Raw genomic sequence first — 14,899 nt, 5'->3', positions numbered from 1 at the left:
TTCGGCCCCTTGAAGGGGGGTAAGGGAGGGGCGCGTAACGCTGGAAGTGTAGGGTGGGTAGAAGTCCAGCTCTGAGGTCCAGGGGGGGTCCGGACAGGGGGGGCAGTGCAGGAAGCAAGCAAGGAGTGACCTAGATACACAGTGACACAAACACACAACCACATGCACAACACAGACCCAAACACACAATTACATACAAAACAGACACAAACACACAACCACATACACAACACAGACACACATACACACAACCACATACACAACATAGACACACACAACCACATACACAACACAGACACAAACACACAACCACATACGCAAACAAACAGCCACATACACAACACAGACACAAACACACGTACACACACACAACCACAAACACAACATAGAAACAAACACACAACCACATACATATCCGAGGTGTCAAATCTATAAAAACAAACACAAGTAGGGTGTGTAGGACATACAGTATACTAATGAATGAGCCAGTTTCCCACCATGATCAATTAAGCTGTGAATTAAATGTAATTAAAATGCAATGAAGGGAGTGAACTACTTCCACCTCAGACGGAGGGAGGAGGCTTGCGGAGAGTGGGGGAAGCCATTCGGACTGGGGGGATTTCACATCTCTAAATACCTTGCGTTTTCCATACAGCAATTCCTATCACAATATATAGACCACAATATCCCCACGGCGATATACTGAAGGATACCAACGCATGCGAACACGCGCACCCACGCACCAAAAAGAAAACGCTGGCAGGTTCCAGAACATTCCAGATGCAGCCAACAGGGCCAATCCATAGCCTGCATCAGTACCTCATCAGGGCAGGCATCTAAAGACCTCCAACCTCTCCGGAGGATCGGTTTGTCTTTGGTTTATGGTTTTTCCCTCACCTCCTCTGTTTATGTTAACTCCCTGTGTCTCTCCCGGTTACACGCATTCATCCAAGTATCTGACTAAGCACCTCCACATTGACCTGAGGCCGGTCTTTAGCAGTCTGAGCAGCCAGCAAACAAACCGACACCGGCCCTTGTCTCTGCAGTCAAAACTAGCGTTGCTCTCTCGGCAAGAAAATATGTCACAGGCCCCGGGCCCTTTCTCATCTAGAACATTCTACTTGGGTTCATCTAAAGTAGGAGCATAAAGTATATTTTCCCTTGTGCACACACGCGCACACACACACACACACACACACACACACAAACAGACACAGATACACACACACACACACACACAGACACAGATACACACACACACAGATACACACACACACATGCATGCAGACCTCAATACATAACAGCTTTAATAAGGGCCATTGCGTCGTGATCCTGCCCTGGAGAGGCCCAGCGGATTGGGTCATTTGTCAGAGTCAGCGGACAGGCCAGAACGGAGCGGTCAGGGTGGGGTGTGGGAAGGGAGACGGGAACGGAGCGGTCAGGGTGGGGTGTGGGAAGGGAGGTGGTCAGGGTGGGGTGTGGGAAGGGAGACGGGAACGGAGCGGTCAGGGTGGGGTGTGGGAAGGGAGGCGGTCAGGGTGGGGTGTGGGAAGGGAGCGGTCAGGGTGGGGTGTGGGAAGGGAGCGGTCAGGGTGGGGTGTGGGAAGGGAGCGGTCAGGGTGGGGTGTGGGAAGGGAGACGGTCAGGGTGGGGTGTGGGAAGGGAGCGGTCAGGGTGGGGTGTGGGAAGGGAGCGGTCAGGGTGGGGTGTGGGAAGGGAGCGGTCAGGGTGGGGTGTGGGAAGGGAGACGGTCAGGGTGGGGTGTGGGAAGGGAGCGGTCAGGGTGGGGTGTGGGATGGGAGCGGTCAGGGTGGGGTGTGGGATGGGAGCGGTCAGGGTGGGGTGTGGGAAGGGAGACGGTTAGGGTGGGGTGTGGGAAGGGAGACGGTCAGGGAGCGGTCAGGGTGGGGTGTGGGAAGGGAGCGGTCAGGGTGGGGTGTGGGAAGGGAGCGGTCAGGGTGGGGTGTGGGAAGGGAGACGTCAGGGTGGGGTGTGGGAAGGGAGACGTCAGGGTGGGGTGTGGGAAGGGAGACGTCAGGGTGGGGTGTGGGAAAGGAGACGGTCAGGGAGCGGTCAGGGTGGGGTGTGGGAAGGGAGCGGTCAGGGTGGGGTGTGGGAGGGGAGACAGGAAGCCTCATAAGTCTACAGAAGAACAGGAGGGTTTGGAGGAACACAACCCGATAGGGCTCGGAAGGAACGGGCGGAGTGTCCTCTCCAGGCTGATCTTCATGTTGAACCAACCGCTGTCTAAGAAACTAGGTCCCTCGTTCCTGTGTAGGAGCGAGGGTTCATCCGTCTTTACCTGGCGTCCTTGGGGTCCCCCGACACAGTGTGTCTCCTCCTTTTCAGTTCCTGAGAGAAACGCCTCTTCCCCGCCATCTTCTTCTTGTCCTCCTCTCCATTCACCCCCCATGAGATCCTCCTGTCCTTCTTTTCCTCCTCTAAGGACTTGGACCTTGGTCCGTATGGTTTGTGGTTTCATCCATATCGGTGTGTGTGTGTGTGTGTGAGTGTGTGAGAGAGCGTGTGTAGAGGATTGCAGGCATGCAAAAAAGATCCAAACACGCACCAATTAGCATGCATAAAAAAACACAGCCGGCGGACGACAGACATGCCGCGACACGGACGCGCCTTGGCGACGCTTGCCGTTCAAACAGGCGGGACACCGACCTGAGGCGGCCTCTCGGGCGTTCTGATTGGATGGACATGTAGGAGGTGCTGCTGAGGCGGGAGGCGCTGCTGGCACGGGATAGGGCAGACGCGTCGCTCATGTCGCTGTCCGAAGACCGCGCCGAGACGTTGTCACTGCTCCGCCGCTGATCCGCGTACATCTGCCGAAGGGGAGAGAGGGCAGCGCCCGCGCCATTTGAACAGTCACAAGATGAAGGTCATCTTGACCACAGGGAGAGATGTGAGTAACATACTGACCTCTCGTTTGGTCTTGAGGTCGTTTTCAGGGTCGTGGGAGGCTGAAGGCCGGTAGGAATGTACTTTCATGTTCATCTGTCGCGCTCGCTCTTCCGCCGCCAGAGCTGCGGGTCAAATCAATTAACGGGCCGAAATGACAAACAAAACATTTCTTGGGGCGAATGACAGTGGAGGCGAACGGTGTGGGGTCAAGTTTCCCCTAGACCGGGTGTCCCCAGACTTGATGAGCCTGTGACCACATTTCCACATCAAATTGAATTGACAAGTTTGAGTGGAAAACATCAAGGGGAGACAATCGGGCAAGCGTTGCTTTCCGCCATCTGATTTCCTGCCTGGTCATGTCTATTCAAAGGAACACACAACAGCTCTGAAGATAACAGGAAACACATGCAGCATGTGCCGCTTTCAGTCCTTTCTTCAAGGAATAGGGTCAGAATATGACATTATCAATAATATAACATTTGTCAGGCGAGAAAATCAGATAGCGCTCTGTCTATTACACCTGCACTAAGAGGCTCCCAGAGGTCACCACCCGAAACCTTGATGTTGGGTCATTTCAACATTTCCCCCAATTATGGCTACAGTTGGAATTACGGTAGTGGAAGCCGATCTGAGATCTGTACCTAGGGAAAACCTCACCCCGGAAAAGGTGAACACAGACGGCAGGAAGAAGGAACTGATTGGAGGTAGACATACTATCAATACCAGTGATAGTAAATGTGCTTTACTCCATTTGAACAGTAGGTGGAGCATGTCGTGTATCGCTTCAGTCGGATTTCATGCACGGAACAGCACAGTGCTCAGAGGGTCATACGTGTCGGTGTATGTGGCTTGTTTCAAATCACATCTACGGGACACAGGGGGTCTAAATTCTAAGACGTACTGTTGAGTGTAAAAGGCAGTCTGTGAAGGTATGAATTACCTCTTTCTTCAGGTTTATTACCAGCAGCGTTAATATCTACGGGTGTATGTTCTTCATGAGCATAGAGGTGGAAGAGAATAGGGACGTGAAGAAAGAGAGGAGAGTATAAAAGAGTACTCAGACAGAATGTTGAATGGTTCTGAATGGTCAGAGCTACATGGACTTAGTGCATGTAGACAGTATGCATGTACACACGCACACACACAAAAAAAGAAATAAAAACACACACTCGCACACTAACAAACCCACGTGTACACAGACACACCTTGACAACCTACCTTGCTCTATGCTACTGCTTCTGGCAGGGACCTGTGGCAGCTGTCTGCCCCTGCGGCCTGACTGGGGAGTCCCTGTAGGAGGGGACGGGCTGTGGGTGTGTGCTCTGAGAGAGAAAGACAAAACATCCTGAACCATTCTGTATATATACACACACAACCAGACACTGGAGGGAACCATCTGTATATATACACACAACCGGACCAGACACTGGAGGGAACCATCTGTATATACACACACAACCGGACCAGACACTGGAGAGAACCATCTGTATATACACACACAACCGGACCAGACATTGGAGGGAACCATCTGTATATATACACACAACCGGACCAGACACTGGAGAGAACCATCTGTATATATACACACAACCGGACCAGACACTGGAGGGAACCATCTGTATATATACACACAACCGGACCAGACACTGGAGGGAACCATCTGTATATATACACACAACCGGACCAGACACTGGAGGGAACCATCTGTATATATACACACACAACCGGACCAGACATTGGAGGGAACCATCTGTATATACACACACAACCGGACCAGACACTGGAGGGAACCATCTGTATATACACACACAACCAGACACTGGAGGGAACCATCTGTATATATACACACAACCGGACCAGACACTGGAGGGAACCATCTGTATATATACACACAACCGGACCAGACACTGGAGGGAACCATCTGTATATACACACACAACCGGACCAGACACTGGAGGGAACCATCTGTATATATACACACAACCGGACCAGACACCGGTGGGAAACAACGGATTGACAACTAATACGAGGATTGGGCAGGATCACAGACATCAGTGGGTCAAAGCGGCTGCAACGAGGATGTGCAGAGGAGGCGCAGAGGGGGTGTATCCTGTGGCTACATCCTGCACCTGTCTGGTCGTGGTGAGTTGGGGGCTGATCCGCCCAGAGGCGTCTGACTAAAGGGTTTCAACGGACCCCCTCGCCCTCTACTTCCCCTCAGGATAGAAGTGGGCTGCATGCGACTGGCATCATCAGGCCACGACGAAAGAAAAGAACAAACCAACGACAGAAAGCTAAATGATATGAGTGGCAAAGAATGTAAATCGTATATATATCAGAAAACAAACATTAAATGGCCGTATGACCCTCAAAGAGGAACTTTACGTGGCCTTTTGTTCACAGTTTTTGTGCCAGTAGTCGATCCCCCCCAAACCTCTGCTGTAGATTGTCTTTTTATTACAAAGAACATGTCCTGTTTCATTTTGCTGAGTCAGCAGTACAACTCAAAACGTGTTGAAGCATGTTATATGGCATGAAAAGACCACTGGCCCATTAATCCATATTTGCATTGTTTTGTTATTGTTGTAATAAACAGCATCATTCAAACATGGATTTATGGCACAGTAAATACCAATGTAGTGTAATGACATTATACAGAATAAGATTCTGATGTAATGGGAGTATGCTATAACATTCTGTCAGATTTTGTCAGAAAAACGATTTTCTCGATTTATAAAACAAAATATCCAAGCAGAAAAAGAGTGAAAATAATGATTGAGAAGACAAAAACTATAGGACCAGGATGGGTGAAACAACTGTAGATAATGAAACCACCCATTCTAGAATGGAAGAGGGATGCTATGCTTCTAGACAGAGTAGGGGATTAATGGAAACGTATGGTAGGAATGGGTAAATGAATGACCTTACCTGTCAGTCTCCAGGCCTTTCTTGCGGCCACCTCTCTGACTGTTAGGCCTGCCCAGACTTCCAGACTGCCTGTGATGTAAAGGACATGAGGAGAAAAATGGAGAATGGATAGCCCAATGAAAAAGTAAATTAATTGATTAAAATATTTAAGGCATGATAATTGCTGGATTTGGATATGAAAATAAAACAGGTGTGTCGGTTGTAATGACTTTGAAAGATTATTAATTAAAAATGCTAAATTACAGGCATTTCTATATTGCCCACTCTTGCTACAAAATTGCAAAGAATAGAACAATCCAAAGAGCTTCATAGACAACAAAGCAAGTAGAAGGCCCATGTGTAGCAGAGGAAGCAGAGGTCAGGTGTATGGAAGAAAGAGGAAGCAGAGGTCAGGTGTATGGAAGAGGGAAGGGAAGAGTGGGCGAAGTAGAAGAGGAAGTAGAAGTCAGGTGTTTGGAGGAAAGAGGAAGCAGCAGTCAGGTGGTTGGAAGAAAGAGGAAGCAGAAGTCAGGTGGTTGGAGGGAAGAGGAAGCAGAAGTCAGGTGGTTGGAGGGAAGAGGAAGCAGAAGTCAGGTGGTTGGAGGGAAGAGGAAGCAGAAGTCAGGTGTTTGGAGGGAAGAGGAAGCAGCAGTCAGGTGTTTGGAGGAAAGAGGAAGCAGCAGTCAGGTGTTTGGAAGAAAGAGGAAGCAGAAGTCAGGTGTTTGGAGGAAAGAGGAAGTAGAAGTCAGGTGTTGGGAGGAAAGAGGAAGCAGCAGTCAGGTGTTTGGAGGAAAGAGGAAGCAGCAGTCAGGTGTTTGGAGGAAAGAGGAAGCAGCAGTTAGGTGTTTGGTGGGAAAAGGAAGCAGAAGTCAGGTGTTTGGTGGGAAAAGGAGCGGCAGGCATGAAGAGCAGTAACCACAGCAAAGCGTCAGAGCAATCCGCCGGTTTACACCCTAAACCTGAACATCCATGAGAGACAGCTAATGCAAGGGGCAGAGCTGGCGTTAGGAGGGTCACAAGGTCAGAGCCATAGGATTAGTGCAAGGTCTACGGGGAAACAGAGGTAGCCACAGGACGCTAAGGATGAACAGCAGCAGCCGTGGCCCCTGAGAGCTAGGTGTGAGGCTAGGTCGGTACCCGGTACCTTTCTTCTTCTGGGGAGGCATGCTCTACTAAAATCCTGGGGCTTGTGGGCAGTCTGTGGGGCAGAGAATTGGGGCACCTGGTGGCGTGTTGCCCCCCAAAGTGAGAAGACAGGACAGGGAGAGGGGACATGATGAATGATAGGAGAGTTGTGGGTTACACTGTCATTACAAGCTCAGAACATTAAGCTGCCCCTGGACCCCGGTGGCCTCTGCTGGCCCAAACGGGGAACATTGTGGTGAATCCCATTTCGTGTCGGTGTGAACCCAGTGTTACGCTTTAGTTGTGAGGCGTTTGTTTCTGCTGTGCAACAACGATGAAACAGATGCTGTATGACAGTGGAGCACATCTATGATAAAAACGTAGTATACAGAGAAAGAAAGTCACAAACTGTTTCAGCTCCGAGTGACATATACATCTTACTTGACAAATCATTAGGTGCCGGAACAATGTACCGCACATTGCACATTTCTTTCTCTGGTCCCTTGTTGATGCCCATAAGTAGTGGTGCATTCTCAGCAGAGGGAATACAATAACATGTTCTACCATAAGGAATACATTGTCGACCCAGTTCACCAAATACTGGAGAAGCTTAGAGTTGGTACCTGTCTCGGTCAGGGGAGTGGAAGGTGGTGTCAGGCTTCAGGCAGGTGGTACTGGCACTCCTCACCCGGTCCAGACTGGGCTGCAGATCACTACAGCACCATGAGACAGTTGCAGGAGTGGTAGAGACAGTAAGAGGAGTTGAAGAGACAGGAGGAGTGGTAGAGACAGGAGGAGTGGGGAAGGCAGAAGGAGGAGCGGTAAGACAGAAGAAGGAGCGGTGGAGACAGAAGGTGGAGATAGAAGGAGGAGTGGTAGAAACAGATGGCATGAGAGAGGCAGAAGGAGGAGCGGTAGAGATAGTAGGAGTGGTAGAGATAGTAGGAGGAGTGGTAGAGACAGTAGGAGCAGTGGTAGAGACAGTAGGAGGAGCGGTAGAGACAGAAGGAGGAGTTGTAGAGACAACAGGAGGAATAGTAGAGACAGAAGGAGGAGTGGTAGAGATAGAAGGAGGAGTTGTAGAGACCACAGGAGGAACAGTAGAGACAGAAGGAGGAGTGGTTGAGACAACAGGAGGAGCGGTAGAGACAGAAGGAGGAGTTGTAGAGACAGAAGGAGGAGTTGTAGAGACGGAAGGAGGAGTGGTAGAGACAACAGGAGGAGCAGTAGAGACAGAAGGAGGAGTGGTAGAGACAGAAGGAGGAGTGGTAGAGACAGAAGGAGGAGTAGTAGAGTAGGTAAGAGCATTTGAGACAGTAGGAGGAGCGGTATAGACAGGAGTAGGAGCGGTAGAGTAGGTAAGAGCGGTTGAGACCATAGGAGGAGAGGTAGAGACAGGATGAGGAGCGTTAGAGACAGGAGGAGGAGCGGTAGAGACAGGAGGAGGGGCGGGAGAGTAGGTAAGAGAGGTTGAGACCGTTGGAGGAGCAGTAGAGAGAGGAGGAGGAGCGGTAGAGACAGGAGGAGTAGCGTTAGAGACAGGAGGAGTAGCGTTAGAGACAGGAGGAGGAGCGGTAGAGTAGGTAAGAGAGGTTAAGACCGTAGGAGGAGCGGTAGAGACAGGAGGAGGAGCGGTAGAGTAGGTAAGAACGGTATAGAAAGGAGGAGGAGAGGTAGAGACAGTAGGAGGAGCGGTAGAGACAGGAGGAGGAGCGGTAGAGACAGGAGGAGGAGCGGTAGAGACAGTGAAACACAGAGACCGGGGTTGAATAAGTCAGTAAAACAGAGGACACCAAATTAACGAAAAAGGGGAATGAGGAAAGGGAAAGACAAAGTGAAAAGAGAGAAAATGGAGAAAAACAGATAGCAATGGATGGAAAAAAGAATAGACATTTTAGATCCAGTATGAACTTCTAGAGAGGCCTTGAAAAGCTCTGTTGGTTATAATAGCTCTCCACTGTGACCATACTGCACTGTTGCTCCACTTGATGTGAAGGTTGGAGCGTTGCCATGGGAACATTCTCTAGTAGATGCAAAGAGTGGACTGAGTGGACTTGAGCGTGAGAAGAACTAGTAATGCACTCAAACGAACACACAAATTCACACACACTCCCTCTCCTTCTTGTCTCTCTTTCCCTCCATCTCTTCCTCTAAGGACTTCATCATTTCATTTCTCAAGGCGTGTTCTTTGCTGGGGCCGCGGATGTCAACACGACACTGGAGCAGATGGTCCGTCCAACTGGCATCGCATGCCACAGAGCCGATGTGTATTGTGCGTCTACGGTTTCGCAACGCCAAATAGCTGTGTACTCGTTAAATGCAGCTAAAACGTCTCGCGTGTCATCCCCCGCCTCATACAAATTTGAGTGCAAGTCAAACAAAACCAAGAAGAGACTGCTGGGCGGGCATTTTAGTGGGGAAGAAGGCGTCGCCCGAAGGGTTTGACGGACAATGCATGTCGGTGGGGTGGGCGGGGTTTAAGGGTACATCTTTTTCTTACCTAACGGTGACCTCATCAGTGAACCTGAGCACGCGGTGAGTGAGGACACTGCGGGGGGCGAGAGCGCCCCCCTCCTGACGGGCCCGGAGAGGCTTGCTCTTTAGGCATGCTGGGAGGGTGGAGCTACACACGGCGACGGCATGCATCCAAGAGAGCGGATGAGATAAACACAGATAAAGACATGCATGGAAGACATTACCGAGCTGAGACATCACGTAAAACAGGAGGGATGGAATAAAGAACCGAGTGGCTGCAATCTGGATCTGTTCTCACCCGGACTAAAGACCCGGAAGCTTGTGCACATGACATTCCACTCACATTTCGTCTGGATGTCCAGTTTCTGGTCCACTCTTAGAGAAGTGCCCAGGCTACGCTACACCGGCGAAGGATTCTCCTTTAGTAAGCGTGGTCTGACGTTGTGGTAGTCTGGCACGTTGCCTCCGGAGAACACACGCTGGTGCAGCCCACGGCAATTTTAGCGAAAAACATCTGATTTTCATCTGTCTTTTTGCCCGCTTGTCTGTTTCCGATAGATCACGGAGACGTGCACAGAATGTGATGCGCTAATAAGCAGAGGCTTTGGGTTTTTAGTCTGGGGGGAGCATGTTTTGGTAAAAGTCAGATACGCTCCCAGGGCCAGTGAACCAAGTTCCTTGTAAGGTTCCATTCTCATCACTTCCTTAAAGAATGTGATGGAGGCCCAAGACATTTGAATAAACAAAGAGAAAATGTGAGTAAAACTTTAAGACACACATGCTGGAAGAACTCAGTTTTTGAAGCCATTAGAAAGGTAATGGCACCTAAATTTGACCCAACCACTAGATGTAGGGACTTTAAACATGCTACAATTGACTTCATAAAACCATCTAAACAGGTTTTAAATTATACCTGGGAAAGCATAATAACATGGGAGAATAAAGCACAGAATAGATATACTGTACTGTACAATAATTTGGGTTATTGGGTATACTGTGAAGGGCTTTTAGCTATAGTACTACTGTAACATATTTAACACATTAGTGATATGACAAAATATCTTTCTGGAATGTTGGTTGGCAATTTTAGGAATAATTTCAAATGCTGTTGGTATTTGTTACGTGTCTCTATACACTAAAACTAATGCTAACACATTACATTATAATGTGCTGAGGTGTAGCTATTAGGCTAAATGGAAATATGCATACTGTTTTCGGTTGAAGCTATAATATTAACATTTTATCATTCACTAATATCTTGTGGTGGGGCCAAATAACGCTAACATTTTAGTATGGTGTGACGTGGTGTGAAGCAGATATCATCTGAGCATATAAGCCTCTTGCATTGTGTTGTGATGCAAATCTATTGCTAGCATATTAGCTTGTTGCATTGTGTTGTGATGCAAATCTATTGCTAGCATATTAGCTTGTTGCATTGTGTTGTGATGCAGATATACTGTAATGCTGTAGGCTCAACACCATAGGAGTAGTTTGTAGGAAAGGTCATAAGAGGGAAAGATTGCATAGCATTTGTTGGTTAGCCAGAGGAACACCAAACAAATGACAAAGACCACACGAAGCACAAGCAAAGCTCTGTGAAAGTGGATGTGGGACATCAATAACATCGGGAGGGAACGTTGATATAATATAATCTGCCACATAACGGTAAGTTGAGTCAAGGTTTTGGGTGAGAGTACAAGAGAAATGACCAGGGTTTTCTTATTTTGACTCTCTTACCTGTATATGTCCTTGTGGATTCCATTTACTAACAGAGGCATTTTGGGTGGTAGTGTATGGCTAGACCTAGCTACGCTTCTAAATCATTATTTGAATGTGGATCATGTATTTATTGAGGGGAAAAAACAAGAAAAGGAAACAATTATATATAAATAGAATGTTCATGCAAAAATTAAATTCAGTTTTGAAAAGATGAATGGATTTTTTAAATCTAGTCTCAGCAAAAAAAGGGGATGTTCACGTAAACCAAGGCAGAACCCTCTAACATTCTGGGGGTGTCCTAGTGACTTTTAATTTGCAAGGTATGAAGCTGGAGGTATGACAAATATGACTTTCGCATTTCACTTTGACTAGATAAAAGCAAATATATTGTAGAAAACTACATTAAACAAATATTTTCTCATAAGTCTCATCACCAGCTCTACCTTTGTGGCATCCATTGACTCAAGAACTAATAACACTGACCTAATTAAAATGACGTTGTTAACCTCAAATGACAATGCAAAGAATGATGGGTAATATAACAAAGATGGCGGGTAGGTAAGAAAACAGTAAAGTCTCTGGGCTTTTTTTTTTTTTCTTTTACCTGTTTGTGTGCAGGCACTCGGCACTCCCGCCTCGGATAGACCTGTGCATCTCGAGGACCTCACTGTGATTGCCATGGCGATGGGTGAACCGAACAACCAATCAAAAACAACCCAAAACAACAACATAAGAGGATGGTCAACTCAGACAAGCCCGCTCATGGGAAATGAATGAGAAGAAATCATGAAATCATAATTTTGATTCAGCATCAATAATCATAAATGATATTAAATTTTAGTAACGCTGCAATGACTGATAAGACTGTTAGTGGTATTAGTTGGTTGTACAAAAAAGTGTTACTATTTGTTGCCCTTGAGTACCAAACAATTGCAAACCTCTTGGTGAAGCTGAAGTTCTACACAAATAAGTGAGATTTTTCAGTGAGATTCAAAAGCTTTACTCAAAGACATTTACACATCCATACAAAAATGGCAACAATACTGAACATCCTACACTGCGTTAATCCACCAAAATATCATCCTACCTAACTACTCTACTCGCCATATCCCAGCTAACCTCCCTCCAGGTAAACTACCAGCCGCCTCTGTCTGGGTGATATTACCTGTCCTCAGAGTACTCATAATCCGAGTCTCCAGAGCGGTGCTCCTGGTGGGAGTCATGGTAGCGGGACGGGGAACAGGAGTGGTGTCGGTTCTGGTGGATCTCATCCAGACTCCTGGGGGAGGACGGAGAAAAATAGGTTATGAACGTTACTGAACTTAATCATCAACGAGAGACAAGAGTGTTGACAAATGACAGGTTTCACTTGATCTTCTTCACAAATCAGAGAATCAGAGATGAAGAAAATGTGTGTAACTCCTTTAGTATAGTCACCGCCCTCAGCTCCGTTTCACATGCTGTTATCAAGAGTAATAGCAAGGTCCACCGCAACACCACAAGTATCTCATCAGTGTGTTTTTGTGTGTGTGTGTGTGTGTGTGTCTGTTGTTGTGGAGGTCACACCTCTGCATGGGGACATGTGCCGGGCGAGACCGGGTCCTGGTTATGTCCTCACGGTGGGGGGAAACGGAACGGGACCGGTGTTGGACCAGTCTCTGCTGCTCCGGGACGGTCAGAGTGCTGTTTCTTTCCCGCTCCCTCGAGTTACGCTCCGCACCTACAGTCACACATGCACGCAAACACACACACACACACACACACATAGTTGCAGTCACACGCATGGCAAAAACACAAGCGCACACAGGCGCATTTGAAGTCGGAATCAGCAAATGTGACAAAGTGGCGTTAAGCTCTGAGAGAAGGCATTAGACGATCACCGTGAATTCAAGTGAACGACACCCATAAAATGAGTTTCCTAAAAGTACACAGAGGTCATGCTGCTTTCGGTGTTCAGCTACTACGCACAGCAGCTCTAGTCAAACCCATGCCAGGGAGCTGAGGGGAATGGAGTAGCAACGGCATAGTCTCTTTGACTGTAGCATGTCACGGTGTGACGTGTTACAGTGGACCTTCTTTGGAACGGAAGCCACATTTCACCAGCCAACCTGCGCTGCACTGAGGACGCATAATCAAGTCCGCGTGGCTGGGCTTGGCTCGGTTCGGCTCGATAGTGTGAAAAGGGCACAGGCATGGAGCTAGCGTGTGTGCCTGGCCGCTTCTGCACCCCCGGCGAAGTTATCCCATCGCCTTACCAAGACAATGGCAACTCGGTTGAGTCAGAAACACACTGACACACAAGCTGGGTGTGCAATTGACCCAATGCACTGCGTGGAGTCAATACAACTCCAGGCTCGTATACCGGACATGCAGAAGACAGCATCAGTGGAAATGAACAGTGACATCATGACAGTGATATCATCACCCTACTGTAGCTCTACCATGCACTCAGTGCTCCAAGTGGGTCTGACCAACTAGTTCCATTTCTACGGTCCAGCAGAGGAGGAGAAAGGCATTCAGGAGATAACAGTCGTGTACTGCGGTGAATTTCTTGTTTACAGCAGTATATTTGATGTACTAAAGTACAATTGGGTATTCTGCTATGCATAGCAGTTGAACTGTACACTGTAATAGCAGGTTTAGTACAGCATATTCTTGTATACTACTGTACAACTATTCTTGATAGTTTTAAATTTGTTGGTTACTACACTGTAATAGTCATTTAATTGTTGTATACGACAGTGGAAAAGCTGTGTAATAGTTGTATACTACATTGTAATAGTTGTATACTACAGTGGAAAAGCTGTGTAATAGTTGTATACTACAGTGTAATAGTTGTGTAATAGTTGTATACTACAGTGTAATAGTTGTGTAATAGTTGTATACTACAGTGGAAAAGCTGTGTAATAGTTGTATACTACAGTGTAATAGTTGTGTAATAGTTGTATACTACAGTGTAATAGTTGTGTAATAGTTGTATACTACAGTGGAAAAGCTGTGTAATAGTTGTATACTACAGTGTAATAGTTGTATACTACAGTGTAATAGTTATGTAATAGTTGTATACAACAGTGGAAAAGCTGTGTAATAGTTGTATACTACAGTGTAATAGTTGTGTAATACAGAGTATTATTTACTCATCAATAGATCTGTATTGTTTTTTTTGTTAAAAGCTTTTCCAAAAACAACAGGTTAACACGGCAATCTAGAGACGTAAAATCGCTCTGTAGCTTTGGGTGTGGCACACACCTATTGATCGGATAGGTGGGTTTAGTAGGTTAGGGAGCCAGGAGGGGGTGCGGTGGTCCACCTCTCTCAGCCTGTGCTGGACTCTCACTACCTGAAGCTGAGAAACAGTCCCCATGGAGCCCCCCACCACCCACCTGAAGACACTACCATTATACCTGAGTCATCAAACTCTGTATCAAGGATGCGATGCGACCCTGCACAATGGTGAACACACACACACACACACAAAGTAGGGTTAAGGACACAGAAGGCTTGTCAGTTCACACACACACACACACACAGAGTAGGGTTAAGGACACAGAAGCCTTGTCAGTTCACACACACACACACACACACACACACATGGGTGGCGAGTTTCAATCGATCTCGTACAAAACTGCAGACAGGTTAAAAGGAAGTTCATCAAGGAAAGTCAATATGCACGGTTCACCCAACAGGAAGACGTGCACACGTCTTCAGAATTCAGGACATGCACATACTACATCATAAAACACACTATTTCAATTTCACACAC

General features: G+C 47.5%; 1 protein-coding gene across 14 annotated transcripts in view; it reads right to left on the bottom strand.

Annotated features, from left to right (window-relative positions):
• Nucleotides 1-14,899, bottom strand: part of rims1b (regulating synaptic membrane exocytosis 1b) — a 66,609-nt gene that overhangs the window by 6,303 nt on the left and 45,407 nt on the right. For 3 of the 14 annotated variants that reach the window (XM_034294363.1, XM_034294364.1, XM_034294374.1), the window contains 15 exons: nt 14,541-14,579; nt 12,703-12,856; nt 12,302-12,415; nt 11,741-11,803; nt 11,155-11,232; nt 9,443-9,565; nt 7,566-7,655; nt 6,962-7,039; nt 5,839-5,907; nt 5,040-5,204; nt 4,129-4,232; nt 3,851-3,901; nt 2,929-3,032; nt 2,671-2,831; nt 2,303-2,455 (listed from right to left, as the gene is read on the bottom strand). In XM_034294363.1, coding sequence (XP_034150254.1) covers nt 2,303-2,455; nt 2,671-2,831; nt 2,929-3,032; nt 3,851-3,901; nt 4,129-4,232; nt 5,040-5,204; nt 5,839-5,907; nt 6,962-7,039; nt 7,566-7,655; nt 9,443-9,565; nt 11,155-11,232; nt 11,741-11,803; nt 12,302-12,415; nt 12,703-12,856; nt 14,541-14,579 — 1,546 coding nt within the window. The remainder of the gene's footprint in view (nt 1-2,302; nt 2,456-2,670; nt 2,832-2,928; nt 3,033-3,850; nt 3,902-4,128; nt 4,233-5,039; nt 5,205-5,838; nt 5,908-6,961; nt 7,040-7,565; nt 7,656-9,442; nt 9,566-11,154; nt 11,233-11,740; nt 11,804-12,301; nt 12,416-12,702; nt 12,857-14,540; nt 14,580-14,899) is intronic. The other 11 variants (XM_034294367.1, XM_034294370.1, XM_034294366.1 and 8 more) reach the window with 11 other exon arrangements.

The sequence above is a fragment of the Esox lucius genome, chromosome 9 (genome assembly GCF_011004845.1).
Source record: "Esox lucius isolate fEsoLuc1 chromosome 9, fEsoLuc1.pri, whole genome shotgun sequence".
In the NCBI taxonomy this organism is placed as follows: domain Eukaryota; kingdom Metazoa; phylum Chordata; class Actinopteri; order Esociformes; family Esocidae; genus Esox; species Esox lucius.
Note: the sequence above shows the minus strand (reverse complement) of the source record. Positions and strands in the feature narration are given on the sequence as shown.